At 37.1% G+C, this 22,811-nt stretch overlaps 1 protein-coding gene across 1 annotated transcript in view; it reads left to right on the plus strand.

Annotated features, from left to right (window-relative positions):
- AK5 (adenylate kinase 5) overlaps positions 1–22,811 on the plus strand; it is a 96,066-nt gene that overhangs the window by 44,065 nt on the left and 29,190 nt on the right. Inside the window, exons 6-7 of the mRNA XM_026854364.1 lie at positions 3,904–3,994; positions 10,457–10,533. Of these exons, the coding sequence (XP_026710165.1) occupies positions 3,904–3,994; positions 10,457–10,533 (168 nt within the window). The remainder of the gene's footprint in view (positions 1–3,903; positions 3,995–10,456; positions 10,534–22,811) is intronic.

Consider the following 22,811-nt stretch of genomic DNA (forward strand, 5'->3'; position numbering starts at 1 on the left):
TTTACAATGCAGAAGATCTAGATCATTTTTATATATAGCACTGTGCCAGCATCAAATCCTCCCATTCAACAATGTTCATGTGAAACTGGAATAAACTTTCCAGAAAATTCATTGTTACGCCAGTCATCACTGATTTAAAAAAATAATAAAATCAATTTATACTGAGGTACATGACTTGTAATTTCTTTACTAAATCATAGTGTCAGAGCAAAGCAAAACTATCTGAAACTCAAGTAAAAGAAATCTTGGAGACTTCAGGGATCTGTTGGTGGTCCTGCTTTAATCCTTGGGATGCGTTCCCCCAAATCAGGTGGGAGCAGCACAGCATGTGGTGTAACTACGGCATGTGAGTGTGGTAAATTCAAATCATCCCAAGTGATGCTTATTACCTCTTCCTCCTGCAGAAACACCATTATTAACTGACAGGAGAAAGAAGGTAGAAAAAGCCTCTCGTACTTTCCTTTGTCACAGGGAGATAAATCTTGGAAGCAGGACCACTCATAGAAGTGATGTGGAGATTGCTGCCCTGCAGCTTTCACATGTGTATGTTGGGCAGGAAAAGGGTTTACTGGATTTTTACCAAGCATAGCCCCCAAAAGTGCTTCAGAAAGGTGTGTGAAACCTTTCTTGGATCAGAGATTTAGGCTGGTTTCTTAAAGAAATGTGATTCTCTTGCCCTCAGAGGTCCTCCCTCATCTTTTCCTGCCCAAAGAGAGATGCCAAGTACAAAAAAACCCATTTAGTGTCTCATTAAGGGAAACACTGTAGAGTGAGTTCAGACTTCAGAAGCCACTGACTTTACAGGGAAGAAATACTTTGCTTCTTCCTAGATCACTGATAAAGATTATGTCAATTTGGATAACAATACAGTTAACCTGGTTTATGTATTGCAAATGCTTTCAGTGGCATGTTTAATAAAATTATGTTTCTATAAAACATAAGCCTTGACTTATAATTAAATTGAGCCATCCATAAAGATACCAGTAGATAATTTAGTTGCAAAGAGCTATGTTTTGAAGCAAGTAGGGATTTGTTTTCAGTGGGGAAAGCAACCAATTGACTGAGACATGTTCTGCTAAAAGTACGAGTTTTACTGTTTTTTCTTTGTGAATAGGTTTCTTTGAGTACCTTTTATGTTTTATTCAAGCCTCCAATAATTACCAAAGGATTTAATTTAAAAATGTTTAGCAATTGAGTGAGGTACAGAACTCACATGGTTACTTTCAAAAAATAATTTCTCTGTGAAAACTACCTTGCCTTCCTGTAGCTCAGGGTATTACAATTCTCATTTAGTGAGTGGAAAACTGAGTCTGTGTGCAAGCTTCAAATAATTGGTCTTCTTTGGGTGACAACATAGGCTTTCATTACAAAGCCCAGATTTTTCAGAGTACTGAAGCACAGCTGGTGTTCTTTGAATGGAGGAAGTTGATGTTTCAAATCCTTGGAACCTTCAGAACATTTTGAGATTGATCATGTGTTTTTTCATGGTAAACTGGATTATTCAGAGGAATGCTACTAATGAGAAAGTAAGCCTGTCATCTCTCCAAGTGTGGTGTGACCTACACAGTAACAATCAGACATGTCCTGGTTACAATTTACTGGTTTTTATGCATACACATACCCGCAAATATTATATGGTATGTCTTCCCTAGCATATCTAATGAAGTGCGTACATTTTTTTTGCTGAGAAGTGACAGAAGAAAAGCATATCCCCACACTTCCTTAGAGACACACATTCCAAAGCTGCTCTTTTTGCATGGATAATAAATTGTCCAACAGCAGTGCAACAGCTTCATTTAAGACCTGTTTTTCCACAAGCCTCAGTTTTGACACAAGTTAAAATGTAATCCGTCTAATAGATAAACACAAATTTCTGCTTTATAAATAAAAAATAATGCTTTGAGTTTTGGTTAACACTGAATGGCAAAAGAACTCCTTAAGAATAGGAAAATGTCTGCCCAGACAGATGGACAATGGTGCTGCATCACAGAATGAATCTGAGTGGTCCTCAGGTCAGAGCCAGAAACTGCATTTCAAGAACCAGTCAGAAACCTCTGTGTATTGATAGTTATAGTAGGCTCGTCTGGGATGGAAATGAAGTCTAGAGCTGAGCTAAGCATAAAGCTAAATATTAAGACCTTAGAGAATTAAATCAGGACTAAATCAATTAGGCTTTGAACACTCAGACAGGTGTTGAGAGTTGAGCTTGTTGGCAAGAAACTCTACAGTGGTTGCCTCTCTCTAGTATACTCTGGCCTTCCACAAGCTTCCATTTTCTATAGTTCACACAGACTCAGTTTGTAGAATCATTCTTTGTCTCTTTGATGTTCTTTCCCTATTTTTGAACTATTTCTGACATTTGCCACTCTAAATAATTATTTTAGGGATGATATTTCCCTCTGAGTTTTCCTTGAGGTGATAAAACAAAATTCCATAAGAAAGTGAATTTCATTACCAGTGACTGAACAGCTTAAGTAATATAGATAATGCATAAGTCATCATAAGGCATAATGAAGAGAGTGATACTGATTTTGCAGTGATGGGTATTAGACAAGGAATTCAGTATCTCTCTAAAATTAACTCACTGTCATGCTATAGTCTGAGATAGATAGATAGATAGATAGATATTCCAAAACAATTTCATCTCTATAAATGTTATCTTCTGCAGCAATGTTCTAGTAGAGTTTCAACTTCTTTCTCCATGGTAAAAATAATAGGTAGGGAAAAGCCATGAGACAGGCAGGTGTTGGCGAGACATCCGAAAAGGTGCTTAACGGTCTTGGAAGAAACAGCCCACTGAAGTTCATGAGCTTGCAATCACTGGTGTATTGCTTTTTGCCCTGGGATTCATGCTGCATCTTAAAACATTACACTGGAGATACAGAATGATTGAAAATAGTGACTGTTATACAGGGTGGCATGCACTGAATGACAGCCATATGATGTGACTGTTGTTTGCTTGCTCCTGTAACTTGAGGTTACAGTATTTCCTTTTTCCATGGTAACATACCTGGCCTCAATTCAAGGAATAAGAAAAAGTCCAGAGCAACAGTAATAAAATGTCTCAGTCTTTTTCCAAAGGAGGCCTCAATAAGTGATGGTCTAAATGAATGAAGCTTGATAAACGCGATAAGATAAAACACAAACGTACTGTCAAGCATGTCACCTGGCCATAAAACAAACCTGTCAGAGCTGAGAAAAAACTTGGGAGAATCAGTATCAGAATTCAGGTAAAAGATAGACTAAATGAAAAAAAGTTTAAAATGTTAATAAAGTAATTATTTGAATTTTAAAGGACAGTGCTTTCCTGATTTTATTAATTTATGACTGAGCCAATACATTTTCTGCTAGTGTGAGAGCAAGGAAAGCTGCCTTTTCTGTATAATGGGGGACTTTCAGAAAACCCTTTTTCCTTAGAATTTTGCTCAACTACTTGAAGAAATTGTACACACATACATGTGACAAAAATTGGTTTCAGACAATTCAGAAGTTGCTGAAAAATTTTCACTTGCAAATTAAACGGCTAATTATGCTCATCTCTGAAAAGAAGTGACAATAAAGTAATCACATTTCTGCTCTCTATGCTGTTGGTTTTTTCCATCATCCAATAGTTGAAAAAGTAGTATGCATTAGTAGTTTTACTTTCTGCTTTGAAACTTCATTCTCTGAGAGTAGGTCAATTTTACTGTAGCTTCTGTTTCTGACAAGCTATTAAAAATAGGAAAAGTAATTTACAAAATTAGTTTAGTTCTCAGTCAAAATTAAAATGAGTCATACCTAAAGCAGTGGAAAGCACACAGAAAAATAGAAAGATTCCTATCAAGAAGGCTTGGGGTGAGAAATCATGTTACATGTTGATGTTCAGCGAAGCAGTAAGCGTGTCTTTTTTTTTTTTTTTTTTTTTTTTATGCAGACAGAGATGAGGAAGAAGTGTTCTTTGACATAAGTTCAGCAGTTGACAATAAACTATTTGCAAACAACGAAGCCGCAGCAGGTGAGTTAATGTGAAATTTAGAGAACTACATTTTTTATACTGCCTTTGACATTGGTGGGATGCCTTTCTCATATTCCTCAAATATGGACATATGTACTGTAGCAAAGTCTTGACCAACCTCAAACATTTGCCCAAGAACAAGGGCAAAAAAATTGCTTTACAGTTGGAAACTTCATACAAGCCACCTAACATCTTGTTTATCTACAAGTGCACCTTAAAATACTATGGCTACTCCACTAAACAACTATATTATTAATACAAAAACTTTATAAGTTGATTGATTCCAGTTGTCAACTGTCTGCTTCAGTTCCAGATGATACCTCAGTGTTCAACAGAAAACCAGTCCTATGAGATTAGTGATCACAGTTCCTCCTTAATAATTGGTACTAATTCTGAAACTGTGTGTGAATATAAGTCAGGCATTTGGGGGATTTAATTATTTATATATTTATTATTTGTGCTTACTGAGGCTTGAATGTCTTCAAAGAAAAAGCCTTTGAGGGACAAAGAACTGGAAAAGAATTGAAGCTAAAAAAATCAAAGCACTGAAAATCCATAACATCTGTCAGAAATATTTTGCTTGTAAACAGGAAAACGTTCCTTGGTAACTTCACAACTTTTTCTTTTTACAGATGGCATCCCTGGCTGCCTTCCAAGTAGACCATGAGGGTTATATAGGTAGATGAGGTCATAAATGTCTTGTGAAGCAGCACAGGAAAAGAAAATTCTAGGTGAAATATTTTCCTGTAAAAGGTACTAGTTTTATTAAAACAAAGATTAGATGTATATATAGTAGAGAAGATCGTGTATCTGATCTCTCCTCTGTTTAATGGAAAACTCATCTACCATCAATTGTCAGACAGCATAGCTCCAGTCATCTGGGGGCTGCCAAGGCAGAAGAAATTGATGAAGCACGGTGAAGTCTAGTAGTAGCTATACATCTATTATCTCTTTTTGACAAAGGGGATATTACTTTTTTCTACTAGCACGACATTTGCAAAGAGCAGTACTTCAGGGAGAAAGGTTAGGTCATATTTTGAAGATCTGAAAGGGAGTTCCCAAGCTAGCTAGCCTACAAACCCCACCCATAAGGCCATTTTGGTAATGTTCAAAATGAGATGAAGATGAATGATCAAGGTGTGAGGGGGGGGGTGGGCAGTCTTTGGTGTCAGGGGTAGGGGGTTTGAGAATGATAAAAAGTGCATTAGCTAAAAAAGCAGGTTTCTAGTGGTCAGCCTCAAGATAAGATGCACACAAGAATAAAGACTACTAGCTTTCTCTGTTGTACTCTTACCTCTTTAGTGCTTAGCTGTATTCCTAGAGGCAAGAGATTGATTCCAAAACTAAAATGTTATTCCCACTGTATAGCATTGTATTGATAATTACCTGTGGATACCCTAATTAAATGAGCTAAGTACTGAATAGCAAGACGACAAAAGAAGTGACATAAAGGTGCTGACTGACTGATTGACAAAAGCTGAACAATTTGCACAAATTGGTTGCAATTCTGGATGGGTTCCAGTCAGTTCCTTAGAAGTCTGATCTACTTAATAAATCCCTAACCAAAATAATTGGAGAGCTATGAGCTTTATCAGAAGCCATGCCACCATCATCTAATTGGTGATTGAGTACCAATAATAGTAACGAGACTGAAAGTAGGGTTTCTAGAGATCCTGTGAGACCAGATATTTAATTTCTGGAGGTCACAATTCCAGCATTGCCTTGATCTCACTTTTTGTCTTTTAATCCTATTAGTGATATTGCAGTATATTTTGGTTCCTGGTGTCAAACATAAACATAGTATTTCTAATATTTTCATGCCTTCATATCAATCTAATTCATATGTTACACCTGTAAAATCCAGTTGTAAACAGCTGTGTAACAATATATGCTTGAAGAAAACAACTGAGTATTTTTATAGATTAAAATACAATTTTCTCACTGCCTTCTACGACGTATTAAGACTGTTGCCAAGAGCAACAACCTGTCATGAAGCTCAACAGTATAAGGTTGCAATGAAATAAAAAAATTCTCTTCTAAGCATTTGTTTTGCCCAAATGCTTATGTATGCTATGCAACATGTATTGAGTTATTCAGCAGTGCTTCAGAGGATGTTCCGTAACATAAAAATACATTTTTATTTTACTGAGCTTAAACATGCTATTAAAAGAAGCACCATGTTTCACATGATAATCTGAGATTACTTTTATGACAGTCGGTGTTAAACGGTGCAAATACTATAGTTGTTAAAATATGAGTATAGGCATATTTGAGCCAGTGAACCATACTGAATAGAATTGCTACCAGGATTTGAAATAAGTAATGGCTTTAAGCAAGTGTTGGACATATATTAGCTGATTTGCCAAAACACAAATGGTCCAAGGAGCAGACTTAATTAACTCACATGATGGGGTATAGCCACCTTGTAATGGGAAGTTAAATCAACTCCAGATCAGTACGATTTAGTTTCATTGTATAAATTATTTTAGTGAATTGTGGAAAAGCAATGCTTGACATTTACGTTCATGAAAACACTTGCATAGAAAGTGACATGCACCCAGGCTCAGAACACTGAAGGGTTTTATAGGACCAGAGACATTTACAGCCACGATGCCCCTGGTTCTGGGGTGCATTTCTGTGGTAGGAATCATACACCTGAATGTAACAGCCATACCCTCTCAGCTTCCCATGACCAATCCTCTGCAATTCAGCTTAGGAGCAACAGAGAATATGTAAGATGCAGCATAAAATTTAAAAGTACAGCCTCATGGTGAAGGAAGTGGCGGAGCACAGCCCTGCACCCCTCTGTGCATTTTCCCCGACTGTCAGACCTGGCAGTGGTAGCTCTTGTACAAGGGTGTGCTGACAACTGCAACCAACCGTTAATTCAACTCGTCCCTCAGCGCTGTGTCATTGGATCCTCTTGGGTTCCTGGCAAGACAAATCTTTATGAATGATGCCTTTAGTGTCAAGATACAAAGCCTAGCAAAACCAGGAATGCATTCTAGCTGGTCTGCTGTTCCTGTTTTCAGCAGCCTGCTCCCCGCCCCTGAGAGCTGATTATTCAGTTAACGGGGATTTAATAAAAACTTCAACTGATTTATTTTTTAATTGTGCAGTACTGTACCTAATAAAATCCTCTCTGCTTTCTCCCTAAGGAAAACAGGACACATGAAAATAACCAGGTTTCCCTTACCTCAACTTTATGCATATACTGAAATAGAGGAAGCATATTTTAAGTCATGAGAGTACCTTTTTCTCCATGGCAGTAGAGTTTTGATGCATTTTCTTAATTTTTTAATTTTTTAACTGTATTAATTTCAAAGGGGGAAGCTCAACAGTTACTCAGATTGTTTGCAACAGGTTCATACAAGCACACAAAGGGTCTAAGTTAATAAAGAGCTGAGATTATCTGGTGGAATGGAGCATCCTTTAGAAAGAAATTAGGACAGTTCAGACTAAAATCTTAGCCTAATGGTAAACAAGTTTGGGGTTTTTTTTTTTATAGCCTAGTTCTCAGTGTACCAATTTATCAAAGGATAAACAACATAACTTACTCAAAAAAGTCAGTGAAACTTACTCATGATCAGTGGTTTTGTTGTCAGAACATGAGATGTGCAGCCTGCAGACTCATTGAAAGCAGCAGGGCATGTTTGCTTCCAAACGCTTTAACCAATCCTCCTCTTTTCCTTAAGCCAACATTTTGTGTTTCTCTTTTGATAGCTGAACATTGCCACAAGTTTTACATAAAATGTTGCTGATTGAAATTTGGGCTTAGAAAACCTGAGCTGAGTTTTGAATTATCCACTCTCTCTCACACTCTCCCCTTGGCTTTAGCCTGTCAGTAGCTTTGCCTACCACTAGGATTACTGACTCCCAGTACCTTGCTGCGTGGCTGGCTGCTACGCTTCTGCTGCCACGTTTACTAGTGATTAGCTAGCAAGCCTGTTCTCCTCCCCTAGAAAACCTGTTTTGGCAAGATTCGGTCCAAACTCAGCAAAATATGCTCCCTCCAGCAACAACTAAGCTGGAGGATAGCAAACAACACATTCATACTGCACCAGAAATATCACAAGTACACTTGTATGTCCCCTCATTACTTTATCTTGTCCTGGGAGTAGCCATTTGTTTCAATTAATTTCTGGTAGGTTTGTCTTTAGGCAATTTGAGAAAGGTAGAGAAGTCTGTATACTGTTCAGTGATAGATGGTTATGGGTTTTGTTAGTTTTCATGAAACCAAGACAGACACATATTTTCAGTTTTCCTGACCTTCCTGGAACATACTCTAGAAAGGAGCTATGCTCCCCTAAGCTAACTGGTGCCCTAGTTCAAGAAAAAAGGCCATAAGATGATTTACCATATTAAAATCATATAACCATTATGGCTTTTATTACTTAAGATACATTATGCATGAATGTTCATTTTTCAGCCTGACCTTTACATTTAAGTTTGCAGCACCATATTTCATATTAACGTTTCTAGTTAAGAATACATACTGCTCTTGGTAGTTAAGTGACAGTTAATCAAATAGTTGCATGCAAGCGCCTTTAAAAGTGATTGATGTGTCAAGGTAGGCCAGTGCTGGTGACAACTAAGGCTCAGTTAAATTATATTACCAACAGTGACACAGTGTTAAGAGTGAGATGTCAGCTGTGTAAAATAAATCAAAAAATTAGGATTGTCTCAGCAGGTGTAAATCTGTTTGGTTGTGTATATCTTTTACAGACAAGTATTTTCAAAAGACCATAAAGTGTATATGCCAGAGAGCATGCTGCATATACACATGACATTCTACAGTAGCAAGAGTAGAATCCCTGATATTTTTTTTTATAACAATCTGATAAAGTATACACAAACATTAGGGGGAGGGGGGAGGAAAAACAAATACCCAGCAGATGGTAGACCCAAGTCTTTCCCTGGTATCTCTTACGTAGTCCAAAGAGTTGCATCACAGATGAATTTGGCAGTAATTGTAATATGGATTGCAAACTAAGACATCCTGGAATCATCATCTCTACCAAGCAGTTATGGTTTTAGTCATCATGACATTCAGTTCCTCTCCTCTGTTCTTTCTCTTAGTGAAAGCTCACCACGCACATAGATTATTACTATGTAAACTTTAAAAGCAAACAAAAGCAGATAATACATAAATGCATCTGGCAGAAATTGAACTGCAAAATCTGTTGCTGATAGTGCTTGTTACAAAGAGCCACCCATACAAACATCTCTGATGGCGAGAAAACAATTCTAGGTCAGCAATAGTCTTCAAACTATGTATCCTCAATGCCAGTGCTTGCAGGAACATCACACCAGGTAGAGACACCTGTAACCCAGGAGGGAGGGAGTTATATTCTTCCTCGTCAGTGATCTTGTCTGGCTGGGGACATGAGAGCACAAAACAGACCACATCTCTTATACTTCCCCTGGTTTACCTGTTGCTCCCCACATGTAGACAGTGATTGGACTCACCTGTGGCTACTGGCTGGTTATATTTGTTTAGATCTCTGTGTTATTACAGTGGTTTTGTTATTCTCATCTTACTAATGCTCGGAAAAATACTCCTGTAGTCAAATGCCTTTGACATTGTAACATATGTTGAATACATGCAGGATTTGGTTTAGGCCTGCATCATCTGGAGGGCACAGGACACTATTTTCTTCCTCAGGAGTAAAATAATCTGAATGGGTTGATAATGCCAGAATATGATATCCATGCTGCACCCTTTCTCTGTTTATGTAGAAAGGTGATTAGAGGTTTATCCTCCCATTCCAGTTTAGCAGTGATTACCCCCGCAGCACAACTTGTTGAAATACCAAGCCCAGTTTCTGTTAGCCTGTACCTTCAGTTCAGCTGAAGCTAAACTGTAAAGCTCAGCCAGGTCAAGGCTTCTCAGCGACTGAATTTTGTCATCCCAAGTGCAAGAGGCTGCATGGCTTGCTGATCCTGTCACAGGAAGATGATGAGGAGAAGGGGCAGAGCCACACCACCACCTTAGAAAGGGGTAGGGTGGGGTAGGAATGGGACTATTGCTGCTGGAAGTAAGGCTGCTTTTGGTTCCCCATCAGCATCACTCCAGGATGCTTATCTGCTAATACCCAGTTAGTCAGTATTTTTTTACTTTCCTAAACATGGTTTGTATTCTCTCCTGTGTCAAGATCCCTGTGACATTTCTACAATTGCGAGTCATGGCATGCAAAACACCGTGCCCAATAAGTCTGCAGTCTAGCTGGAACAATTCACCTTTTAGTATAACCATTCCTTATTATTTTTTGTGGTAGTTTTTATGGATGCTTTCAAGGCTTTATTAGTGGCATACCATTCACCTGGGTACTCTAGGACATCTGAATGGTTCCTCGGATCACAGTTTTTGCATACATACAGACAACTGGAAATACTAGTGTTCCATCACAAAGTGAAAATTTCCAATTCATTTCCGAAGTCTAATTTTCTTTCCCATTTTAGGGACAAATGAACTTGACTGCAGTCTGATAATGGATTCTGGAGATACTGTTTATACAGAATTTGACTTTGAAGACCAGGTAATTTTATGTATTTATGGTCTCTCTGTAGACAGTTTTCTAGTTTATGTACATACTGTGCTCTACAGTTTGTCTGAACAAGGTGGTGGAACTTTAAGGATACCTAAGCCAAAGTGCCATATAAGTAAATTTGTGATACACAGAGGTTGATTTCTGGTTATGAGAAAAGAGTGATTATTACTTTGGTATTAAAAGTCCCTATCTTCCATTGCTATACATTGCTGAGTTTCCTCCACAAATTTTAAAATGCTGGCAAATGTGGCAAATAGAATTGTTGGAACGCACTGTAAGTCTACTGTGTATTTAAGAAAGAGGAGTAAAACAGTTCTCAAAGAAGAGGCATGTAAGTACAAAAAAAGTGTGAAACGTAACAAACCAAATCAAACTTTCTCCCCTCAAAAGAGTGTTTTTAAGAATAAAACAACAAATGCTTACAGTGTGTCGTAACCAGCTTTTCTACTGATCCCATTCTATCCACATCTAAAAACTAAATTTTGATAATGTTTTCCATGTACATAGGAAGAAAGGAGGCTAGAAAGGGTTTCCTCTAATCTTCACCTCAGCACTGGTAAGACTAACATCTGGAGCACCGTGTCCAGTTTGAGGCTCACTGGTACAACGTATGGAGCTACTTAAGAGAGTCCAGTGAAGGGCCACTAAGGTGATTAAGGGACTGGGCCATCTCTTCGATGAGGAAAGGCTGAGAGAGCTGGGAGTATTCAACCTGGAAAAGGGCTCAGGGGGGAATCTCATCAGTGTCTACAGAAATCTAAAGGGAGGGTTCAAAGATGGAGTCAGGGTCTTTTTAGTGGTGTCCAGTGACCAGACGAGGCAATGGGCACAAACTGAAACACAGGAGGTTCCATGGCTTGAATACTGTGCTAAGGATAAGCGTTGTTACTCTTGTTACTGCACTGTGGACAAGCATTAAAAGAATGACTTAGAAAACCCAACATTTTAAAGCCATCTGCCTATCACATCACTATACTTAAGGGTGGTGGTTTTGTATGTTTTGTTTTCTGCCTTTCACTTTTGCACAACTCTGCATTTTCTTCACAAATAGCACAAACACTTCTCTAGATTTGTAAGCAGCAGCTTGGCAAAGAATGTTATTTTGTGTTTCTGTTATCATTCAACTAAATGCAGTTGTGAATGTTCTCACCTCTTCCCTCATTATTCGCAGAATATATCTTTTCTTGTGAAATTTTAAAGCTAGTGACAAAATCAGGACCAACAGAAATGAATTTTCATTCAGTGTCATCTGTTCATTCATTGGGTTTCTTTCACAGTACTCAATGCAACACTTTATCCTCACCTGCAACATGTTATATATTCCGGCCCTAATTATTTCTGTTAATTTATGATCCTTTTACTGTTCTTTTTAGCCAAGTTATTTCAGTTTGGCTCTTTTCAATCAGACAGCTCACCTTTGTCTCCAAATCCCATTTTAAATGCCATTCTTTCATAAATATTACTTAAAACATTGTCTACCCCAGGAAACTCCCTTAAATTTCTCATCATCTGTGTCTTGACTGTACTACTTCTTTATTGCAGGGTTTAGGCCTTTATGCCTTATAAAGCAGAATGTATATTTAAATCATGTTTGGGTTATGTTGATGTTAAATTTTGCATTTTAATTATATTCTAAATACATTCCTTTGGCAGAATATGAACACTAAATAAATTATACTCTTGGTTCATAACGTTTGAAATGCTCTTCAAATAATAAGCACAAGTTTTATAGTTACGAAATAAAATTATCAGAAAAAATATATGAAAATGATAGTAATTTATAATTTCTAACTATATGGTTCACTGATGATATATCACATAGTCCATATAAAAGCACGAACTGTAGTTTTGAATGAAGTTGCCTGTGGTTCTTATGTGAGACTAAACAGGACAACTATGATATGACCTGATTGTCTTTGTCAACAGCAAATATTCTTTTTGCTAGATGTGGTGGTTAGTTTTTCTCATTATTTTGCCAGACCAACACATTGCCATTCGGGCAAGGGTGCAATACTGCTATCAAACAGAGGAGAAATGATGTAAAAACAGTTCTAAAAACCGTTCAGTCAAAAGAGAGATATATAAATATGAAGCAGCTGACACTGATTTCCCTTCAACTGCAAGCTGATGTCTTTATTAGCAACATTTTAAATAATGTATATATTTCTATTACTTATAAATATTTTATATATCCAGTTCATATGAGATGCCTTATACAAATATAAAGGAGAAAGCAATTGCAACCAAAAGCCCCTACCATCTAAACTTTGAAAGGGTGAGAGCAAGTATTATATACAGAAGCAAAGAAGGGAATGGAGATTACCATAAAATCATAATACCATTTAGCTACCCAGTCTGAAAAACAAAATTAGAAATTACTCTCAGGAAGAAATGATCAATAACTAAACTCAGGAGTGAGAAACTGCTTGCATTTGAAACTTGAGCTCATTTTGACTGTGGCAGTGATTTAATACTCCAGTGATTTACCACATGCTGTTCATGAATTGCACAAAGCACCAACAACCTTTACTTACAGAATCTCAAGTGGAAAAGGAACGCGTGTCTGGATACAAATGTGTCATGCAGTGATGTTACTGCATAGGAAATCTGTCATGAGAACGTGGGGGATAAGAAGGCTGGTTTCTAAGCAACCTTACACAGCTGAGCTGCTAAAAAAGGCTGAATTTTAGCAGAACATCTTAGTAGTCACTGAACAAGAGGAGTTGGGGGTTAGAGCAGAACACAACACATACTGAAGACAAAGCCACAGCTGGGGATGAGTATCACTTGGCACAACTGAAACAGACGTACACAGATACCTTTGCATTTTCTCAGTTTTGGAATGAGCCAGGAAAATCTCCAGTGTAAACTAAGTCAACAAAGAAGTATCCGAGTTCTTCAGATGTACACTACTTCTTCCAGAATAACCTCTTACTGGCAGGCAGGAATAAGAAGAATGAGCGGTGTGGTTCCAACTGCTGATAGAGTCATCAGCTCATCTAGGAGTGCTGCAAAATACAGCAAAGTGCTTCAGGAAACACTTGGTACCTGTTGTTGAAACAGTGCAAAGCAACACTAACGTAAGCTAAGATCTGGATTTTCTGGAGGAGAACACAGGAGAAATTGTATAAAAAAATAACTCAGGAAAAGCTTGAGCTTTATACTGTACATTTTATATATGAATGTTCAGTTAAATTCATGTAACTAAATTAAAAGCAAGGTGATTGTTTCCTACTCGCTATGCACAGATGTTTCAAGAACTAGAGCACTTCTAATCACTAAGTCCTTACAGCACTGAAAGACAGGAGGGAAATACCTTCTTAAAAAAACCCAGAAACAAACCCCAAAACCCCACCCTATTTTCTCCAAATCACTAGTAAATATTTTTATTTTCTCAGATCTGTAGCTGTCAGATCCTATATTACAGAAGGAATAATCTAGGCTTTTAGAATGACAGCCCAAAATTTATTCTTCCAAAAAATAAAAGCAGACAGTACCTCTCATTGAGAATGCCTTGTGGAAGAACCACTCAGATTTTTGCGTGGCATCAATCTCTACAGCCTTTTCTGGAGTAATGGATTACACTACTCATAACTTGATTGAAAAACATAAAAGCAGTAAACTGATAAGGTTCAGGTATTGTCACCCATGTTAAGACATCAGGAATATGTTTTGAGCCACTCATTTTTGGGTGCAACAGCATAGCTTCTAATGAGGGAAGACTTGTGCTTTATAGAAAATCCTCAATTTGCAGAACTCACTGTCGTGACTGGTGTCGGGTTTAGTAAGGATTGTCTTTTGCTGCTGGAATGTTCTTAGGTGTGATACAGGTTTTCACTGCTCACTGTTCATTTATACTTGTGATTCAATTTCTCAACTTTGCTGGAGAGGCTATCAATATAGTGGCACTTGTTTCCAGGGATCAGACAAGTTTATCTTTAAGAATTGGATTTTTAATTAGAAACCTACCATTTGGCTTATTTCAAGTGCATTCAGGTCAAAAGGGAGTATTGAAAAATTGGCAGCAGTGAATCCTATCAAAGACTTCCAGAAGAAAAAGTATCCAATTATTTTCTTGGGAGAAAAAGATTTTCAAGACAACCTTAGCTTAGTTAGTCTGAGCAATATTTAGACGACTTAGAGAAAAAGTTAAAACAAAGTCAGACAACTGTTAGAGTGAATACACTCCTGAACAAGTGCTTACAGAATTGATAACTGTAGAATTTGGGAAATACGAAAATCAGGTAATCTTCAAGTAAAAACCTTAAAAATATACTTAGCATCTTCTAGTATTTGGGGCAGGGGAAATATATTTCACATTCACAAAACATGGACATGCATTTTTATGCCTCAGAGGAAGTTACCAGTCCATAACTGAGGCATTTCCATGTCCTTCCAGTGTCAAACTGCATTTACTTGTACAATTAGGTAAATGCAATGGCACTTGCAAAGGACAGATTGCCTTTTTTTTTCCCCCCCCTCAAGTGTTTAAAAGACCTAGGAAAAGTAGATGTAAAAAAGACTGGAAGATAATAAAAGGTTTTCTGTTCAGCAGTGACAGGCAATCTATTGAATTAAGAAAATTGCATAACCCAATCTTTGCTGCAAGTGTAGAATGTTTTATAATTAGAAAATGTGACAGATCACTTGAAAAGCAACAAGCAAAACCAAAATGAAGTGGAGGAAAAAAGCCCTCAAAGAGACTTGCTCTCATTCTAAGGAGAGGAAACAAGCTCTTGATTAAAAGTTGTTGCTGTGTAGTGACAATTCTTCTTACAGCTTGCTGTCATTTCCCACCCTGAGCACATATGAACCCAGGCTTTAGGGGAGCAGGAGGAAGGCTTTAGGTGAACTGATGAAAAACAGACTCCATTGCTACCGAGACTATAACAACATTTTCGGCCTGACTGATTGTCATAGCTTGAATCTTAAATATTCAAGAGAGAAAATGAAAAGGCCCTGAAAGTCTTTTTCAGTGCAGGACACAAATAATCCTAAAACTGGGCAACAGCAGACTGAAAGCCTGATTTAACTAAAGCTCTGTGGATTAAATCAAAGATCGTTTTCCTTCATTTACTGTGTTTCATATCAGTTATCACTGTGTTTTGACTCCATTTTCTCTACAACAAAGATTCAATCCAGTAATTTATTTAACCCTTCAGACCCAGTACTCCAGTACATAATAATACGACAAAGAGCAAACTGCACATCTCCATTAGCAGGAGAAATTTTCATTTAGACTCCTAAAGCTACCTTTCAAAATCAGATAAACATTCATGAAATTATTTAAGGGATCACATCTAGAATGTACTATATTAATTGTATGCTTTCCCTTTACTTGAGAACATAAGGAACTTCTGGTATAACAGTTTTACTCATATATGCTGTGCAGCTTTAATCGTTACAGGTCTTAGTCAAACAACGAAGAGTATCCAGAAGCCATTTGGGCTTTTAATGCTGAAGAGTTCTGCGGTGTCCATTTCTCTTCCACTGATAGGCTGCGGTATCAATTTAAATTACAGATTCTGAGTCTACAGGGAAATGGATTAAAACAGGAGTACGCCATAGAAAAGAAAATGGACTCTGGGAAACTCAGAGAATGACCGTAAAACTCTGTTCCCTCAACATTTGTTTTTATTAAAGAGCACAGAAAGGTGGAGTCCAATCTAGTTTAAGGATATCTGCAAAAAGAGATAATGAACAAGCATCCAAAGAGATGAAAGAGCTGGAGAGGCAGGCCTAACTACAGAGAAAAGATGTTTAATAGAAATGTACTGAAGTCAATGAACAATCTGTTCAGTTCAAGTTGCCATGGAAACTATCCTATTAAATGCTTAAAAAAAAAAAAAAAAATCAGTTCTAGAAACAAAGTACTATGGTTTGCCTGTTACAAAGTGCTCCCTTAATAAGCTCAAACCAATTGTATTTTGGTGCTTCTATATAATTTTGTAAGATTGAAGAATTATTTTTCTCTTTCAAAATCACCATTGTACACTGCAGTAAAGGCACGCAAAAGAAAGCCTACTGCTCTATTTTCCCCCATGCAAACCATAGTGAAATAGGAAAAAAAATTGCTACTCAGTCTGCACTTTTTTCTTTGGAATGCCAGAAATAGTTGTTTGCTTCTCCTTTCACAGACATTATTTGGATTTACTTTCTGGTGATACATATAAGTAGAGCAGACTGAACTGCCAAAGTTAGTTGAAGTCTTTGCACCCCATTTCTTTTCTGATTTTGAACCAGAAATTGTTGCCGTACAGGGCGCAAGGATTCGGTTACAAGGATGGTGAGCTCATCTGAGTTACTGGAGATTTAAACAACAGTGACAGCATAATTCTTCAAGATGTGCTGCATTTACGCTTCACTGAATACTTTTGCAGTAACTTAGGAGGCTCTTCTCTGTGGCTTGTGGAAGGTGTCTGTAGAAAAAGTGTTACAATTTACAGTATCTCACCCTCATTTTTCTAGGCAATAGCACTGGGATAATGTACCTCCTTTCCTCACACCAGCTTGCCCTTCAGCTGGCAAACTGAGGACTTATCCTTTCATGCACAAAATATAACTTCACAGCTAAATTTAAATGAGTTCTGCATTTTACATGTCTACCTTTACAGCCCAGAGAAAAAGCATAATTCTTGGGGAGTATCAGGCATCTCACACAGTTGACACAAATAGGATCCACATCAGAACATTGTATATTGCACCTAAAGCTGATAAAAAAAAGGCAAAGGTGCATTTTAAATCCCTCCCCCCACTCCCTGCCTCCTAGATTTAGATACCTTATTCAGAGCTATGGACCAGTTCTCTTCACATGGCCCAGCATACCTAGAGACAGCTACCGAAGCCCTTCCTTAAAAATATTTATAGCAACAATTCCTATATTTTAAAGCACCGAAGAAGAATCAGCTTTTTATAAAACATATTAATATTTCTTAATCACTGTCAAAGTAAATACTATAGATTTTTACACTGACAAATTAATTCAAACTGCAATGATTACAAGGATGCTCTTTTGCTATATGGGATACAAACTGCTCTTTAAATAACTTACTTGTATTGTGTTGAAGCAGAAGAGTGGCTTCTCTGGGTACATTGGAAAAAAAATCCTCTGTGTATTTTCAGGAAGCCATATGTTTCCTATTTGGTGTCTTTTTACTCTTTATGTATCCCGTGACTGTGCAGTCAACTTTAGTCAATCTGGGCTTAAATACCAGTCATAAGGAGTGAGCAGTGGCCTAGTTTTAGAATTCCTTCACAACAGTGCATCTCAGATCAGCTGTCTGTTTCTTCCTACAGTTAAATTCCTTCTTAATAAAGAAGTTCTTTATAAATACTGTAAAAGTTCCTTATTGAAAGTTATGAAACTACCTAATAAAACATAAATGTGTGTTTTAGTAAACCTAGAATATGCTTGACCAAACATTAAGCAGAAGTGGTCTTTGAGATGTAAAATTTGAGTACAGCTGTCAACTTTTATTAGCAGCACATCATGAGATCTGAGACCACATGCTGGTCTTATTTGTACAACACCCTATTCTTGTCCTTCTCTGTGCCAAGATTGTTTTCTTTTTGGAAAATGAATTGAGACTGGCCTGCAGAAAAGCCTTTTTCACCTAAAGTTAAAAAACCCAAACAACCAATCACCCAAACAAAAAAACCAACCCACCGCACTGAAATCCAGGTCTCAGAAGGCAAAGGAACAGTTCAGGACAGAGGGAGTCTGCATATAGTGCTAATGGTGTATGATTTGAGAGATCCATTCATTCAGGTTGTCATGAGCAGTCCAAGAAAAGGAGCTAAGCAGCTCTGAGTGTGTGGTTCAAATGCACTCGAGGTTCCCTGCTGCAGTAGTTTGATGCAACAAAATGTCCCTGGGAGAATTTATACCAAATAGCATAAATACATAGAGAAGAATCACTTAAGGAGTGATGGTGATTTACAGAAAAGAAGAACAATAAAGGAAAAGCAGCAGTAAGTTCTGGGAAGAATTTTGAAGGCACTGGGAGCTTTCTGTAAATACAGATCTACTGAAAAGTAACAACACTGTATTGTGACAAGTATTTTAAAATGAGCAATAGATAATAACTGTGCACAGACAATATGAGTGTCAAATGTCTTCAAAACACAAAGATATTTAAAAATCAAGTCCCAATTGTTCTCCAAGTTAGTAACAACGCTGTCTCCTCTAGTTCAGCCTTTTAAACCTAATATAAAAATTGCAAATGAAGTGTTTGGTTTACCAGAACGCTCTTAGGCTGCTCCGATCATGCAAAATGCTGTTACCCTGCTGGAAGGGGTGTTCTTATTGCATACCTTGGTTGGTAAGTTTGCCCTTAAAAGTTAATTTCTTTCAAATTCTTTCCTGTTTTCCAGTGTCTGGAAATCAGTATGAAACTAAATAAATTTTGCTTTCATTTTCACGCTTAATCATCACATGCATTTCTTGTCATTAAAAAATCCTACAGAAGTTACCAAAAACCCAACCCTCACACACTATAGCAAACAGACTGTGATTTTCCCCCTCTGAAGTACTGATATTATTCTATATGCTATTGAAGAACAAGAATGAAAAATCTGAAAAAAAAATCTTGCCTATTTTTAAAGGCTAGATAATTTGATCTTAGTTTACAAGTGTTAAAAATGAGTTAATCTCTACCTCTGTATAGATATAAATTTGTTTTATTTTCAGAACTGATAATTAGGTTCATTTTAAAAGAATAATGTCAGAAATTCTTGTCTTTGCTAGAAACCCAGAAGTAAAAGGGTATCACAGTGATTTAAAAATCTGTCAGCATTTTGTAGATGCCCTTATAAACACTGATTTTCTTTTCATTTTCCAGTTGTATGTACTCCTGACAAACAATGATCACCCAAAACAACATTAGTACTGTTCTCTCTTATTAATTACTGCCAGTCCTTTTTGACACAAATAACTTCTAGGAAAAAAAAAATAGCTTTGAAGTCTGAATGTATTTTATCTTATTTACTTTTTAAATTTATTTTATCTTATTTACTTTTATCTTATTTAATATTTCATCTTATTCATTAGTTGTGGACCAGAGGAGGTCAGAGCACAGCCACCCCTGCTTTCCAGAGGCAGACTTTAACACTCAGCTTGCAGAAAGCAGCTCAGCCTCAAAAAGCGATTTGAATGATGAATTTAGTAGCAAGCAACTGTATGGCTCACATGATCCATTCTCAAGGAACAATTGCCCGTACATATGCTCATGCCCAGCATATCTCATAAAAACCAAACATTGACTTTTACAGGAAGAAAACATGACTTTAGGAGACGAATTCCACAGCTCAGCTCTGACTAGCCCCAGTTTCTTCCAATGCTTAACTTTGCCTATACAGAGCTTGCTCATGGTCTTCGCATTTTGCAAAATATGTAATGACGCCCCTTAGTGATAACTACATTTTTATAAATAGAGGCTGCATACATATAATCTGAAAGACTATCCTTTGTGATTAGGTGTACGCCTATTAAATCCAGCTGCAAAGACATGTCAAACTCCAGAACCACAGAAGTTGTGACAGACTGGACTGTGCTGAAGCAGACAAATTGTATACCCAGACAGTGCTCAACAGACATCTCACAGTGCTTTCTGATTCTTTAAACTATTCTTAATCAGGGAGAGCTAAAGCAGATTTTAAGGGTACTAGATGTAGAAGCATCATCTGCAAACATTTGAGATTTCATTTAATATTACTTTATTAAGGACTGGAATTCAAAGTAAATATACTACAGGCTAAAGATGTGAAAGTGGAAATCGAAGTCCTAAATCTAGTTCTGCTTCCATATGTAACTCTGTTTACATTGACAAGTCACCTAATATCTCTGCCAAAATGGAAGTAATGCCCTTGCTTCTATTCCCAAAGGAAGTACAGGGAAGATTTATGTGGAACTGCAGTGTTCTTTGAAGAAATAAAATGCTACAGGAGTATATAAGTGTTTGCATACAAAGGGAAAATTTGCAACAAAGGGAAAATTATATAACTACAGTGTGCTGAGAAATTGATAGATATATACCTACATTCCCAAAGGAATGCTGATGGGATCGCCATGATAAAACTAGTCAGTTCTTGCCTGTACTTTCTACTGTATACATTATGTCATTCTGTATTACAGTTATGTTTGTCTATGCTGCTTTTTTTTCTTACACATTAAGTTCGAGTCTCAGTATTTTTAGGCAGAGAAACTTGTAGTTTTTATTTTAGTAATTTGTGCCTTTGTGACACGTTCCTTTGTATATTTACATTCTCAAATTCAGTCTTGAAAACTGAGCATAATTTTAGGCAGCAATCATGCTGTATGTTACAAGATGCTCTACTGCATCTTTTCTCCTTAATCCATGATTATTTATACTCTTCAGTAAATTTCTAGGAGGAACTCTTGTTATATCTGTTAGAAATCTGAATAAAATGTAGCAGTCACTTTTCACCACTATTTTCAGGAAACATTCATGTAACAACAAGGTGATAAGAGAACTTTTTTCCATGTTAAAAAAACAAAACAAAACAAAAACAAAACCAAGGACTGGAGCAGAGGTTATTAATGCATAACAGAGAATTTTTTTGCTTTTCATCAGGTAAAAACATTCACAACAGTTGTCAGTTGTTAAATCCTAATGAAGGGTTTAACAGTTGTTAAATCCTAATGAAGAAAATGTCACATCCTTAAAAAAACACACTGCTTTCTTTAAAGTTATATGACTTAAGAGTCCTAGTTCTTTGCAGCAAAACTCAAAGATCTGGAGAATTCTGCATCATTTCCTTATTATTTGCTGTGACTTACTGTGAGGTTTTTTTAATTATGGAAATTACTTCACAACCTAGCATTCCTGATGCAGGAATACAACCTGTATTCCTGATGGCAATGTTTTGTAAAATACTATTAGCAATCTCTAGTAGTTGGTGGGACTTTTCTTTATGTGATCATTTGCTAAATCCAAGTTATTTTCCAAAGCACTTTGGTAACCTGCCATTCACCATTTAGAGACCTACTTGCTAGAAAGACACAATCAGAAGTAGGTATTGTCAAACATAAGTATGAGGGGACTGGCATTAACCAGCATGCCAGTCTCTGCCGCGGTCTCAAGGGACTAGAAACCCTAGACCCTTGAGCAAATCCAGCTGCTCACCAAGATCAGCAAAAAAACTGATTGCACTTTTGAGGAGTTTCGGAGGAAAGGGGTGAAGGGAAATGGTTCTAAGTTGAGTTGAAGTATGGAATAGTGAAAACTGTGTAGAAATACCTTGTCATCAAAGCCAAATTAATTGTAGCCCAACGGTTCTAATTTGTTCCTCCTGACTTCTTACAGCTCCCTTAGGGACTAGGCTTTCAGGACCTCTTTCCACCCCAGCTGGGTGCTGTTCAATTCTATCTGAAAAAAATGTTTTTATGGAATAACTTATTCTTTGAAATATGGGGAAGCTGCTTTTGTCATGGAAGTTCAGCAGGGCTGGTGGTCACACTTGTATCAAGATGTGCGGTGAGTCACCTTACAGAATCATGAAACGGAAAATATGGCCAAAACCAGCGCAATTCATTTGAAAACAGTATTTCTGCACCTGAAAAGCGAGCAGTTACAGATCTAAGCAGAATTCATTATTTTGATGTTCCGGGTTCCGGTCAATGTCACTGTCACACTTCCTATTTACCTGCTTCTGAGTAGTGATTCGAATTCACTTTAATGGCTTTTGATAGCAGTTGTTCCTTGTGCAAACATGGCTTGTTGGTAAGCTAACATGTTGTTCTATTAAAGCAGATATGGTTGGTCAAATAAAAGCAGCTGATAGCTTATTTAACTTCAGTTCTGTGTCTAGTTTTTACATATCTTAGCTCTAAAAAATCAGAGCTGTTCCTGACTTAAATTGACCTTTATTATCACCTGCTGCTCTGAGCAGCCCACCAGGGTTACAGAGTCAGTTTTGTTCTGCAATTATAGGGGAGAACAAAGAGCAGTACTTGAAAGAAGGAATGCCTCTTTCATTTGATTGTAAACTTGTGTGATCTTGATTTTTAAAGAAAACTTAACTCTAAACTCTGTGCCTAAAATTATTTTGATCCATAAACCTTCAAAGGCATGATAAGAAGTTGAATCTAAAACCAGGCCTTTTATATGTAATAAAACCTTTGCAGGGTAAAAGATTTTATTGTATTATTACATCAAAGAAAAAAGCACGTAGGCTTAATACTGTCACTTGAATTGTAGGAAAGAGATTAATGTCTGTCTTAAAAAAAAAAAAAAAAATTCCTGAAA

The sequence above is a fragment of the Athene cunicularia genome (genome assembly GCF_003259725.1).
Source record: "Athene cunicularia isolate RWA chromosome 8 unlocalized genomic scaffold, athCun1 chr8_part1, whole genome shotgun sequence".
Classification (NCBI taxonomy): domain Eukaryota; kingdom Metazoa; phylum Chordata; class Aves; order Strigiformes; family Strigidae; genus Athene; species Athene cunicularia.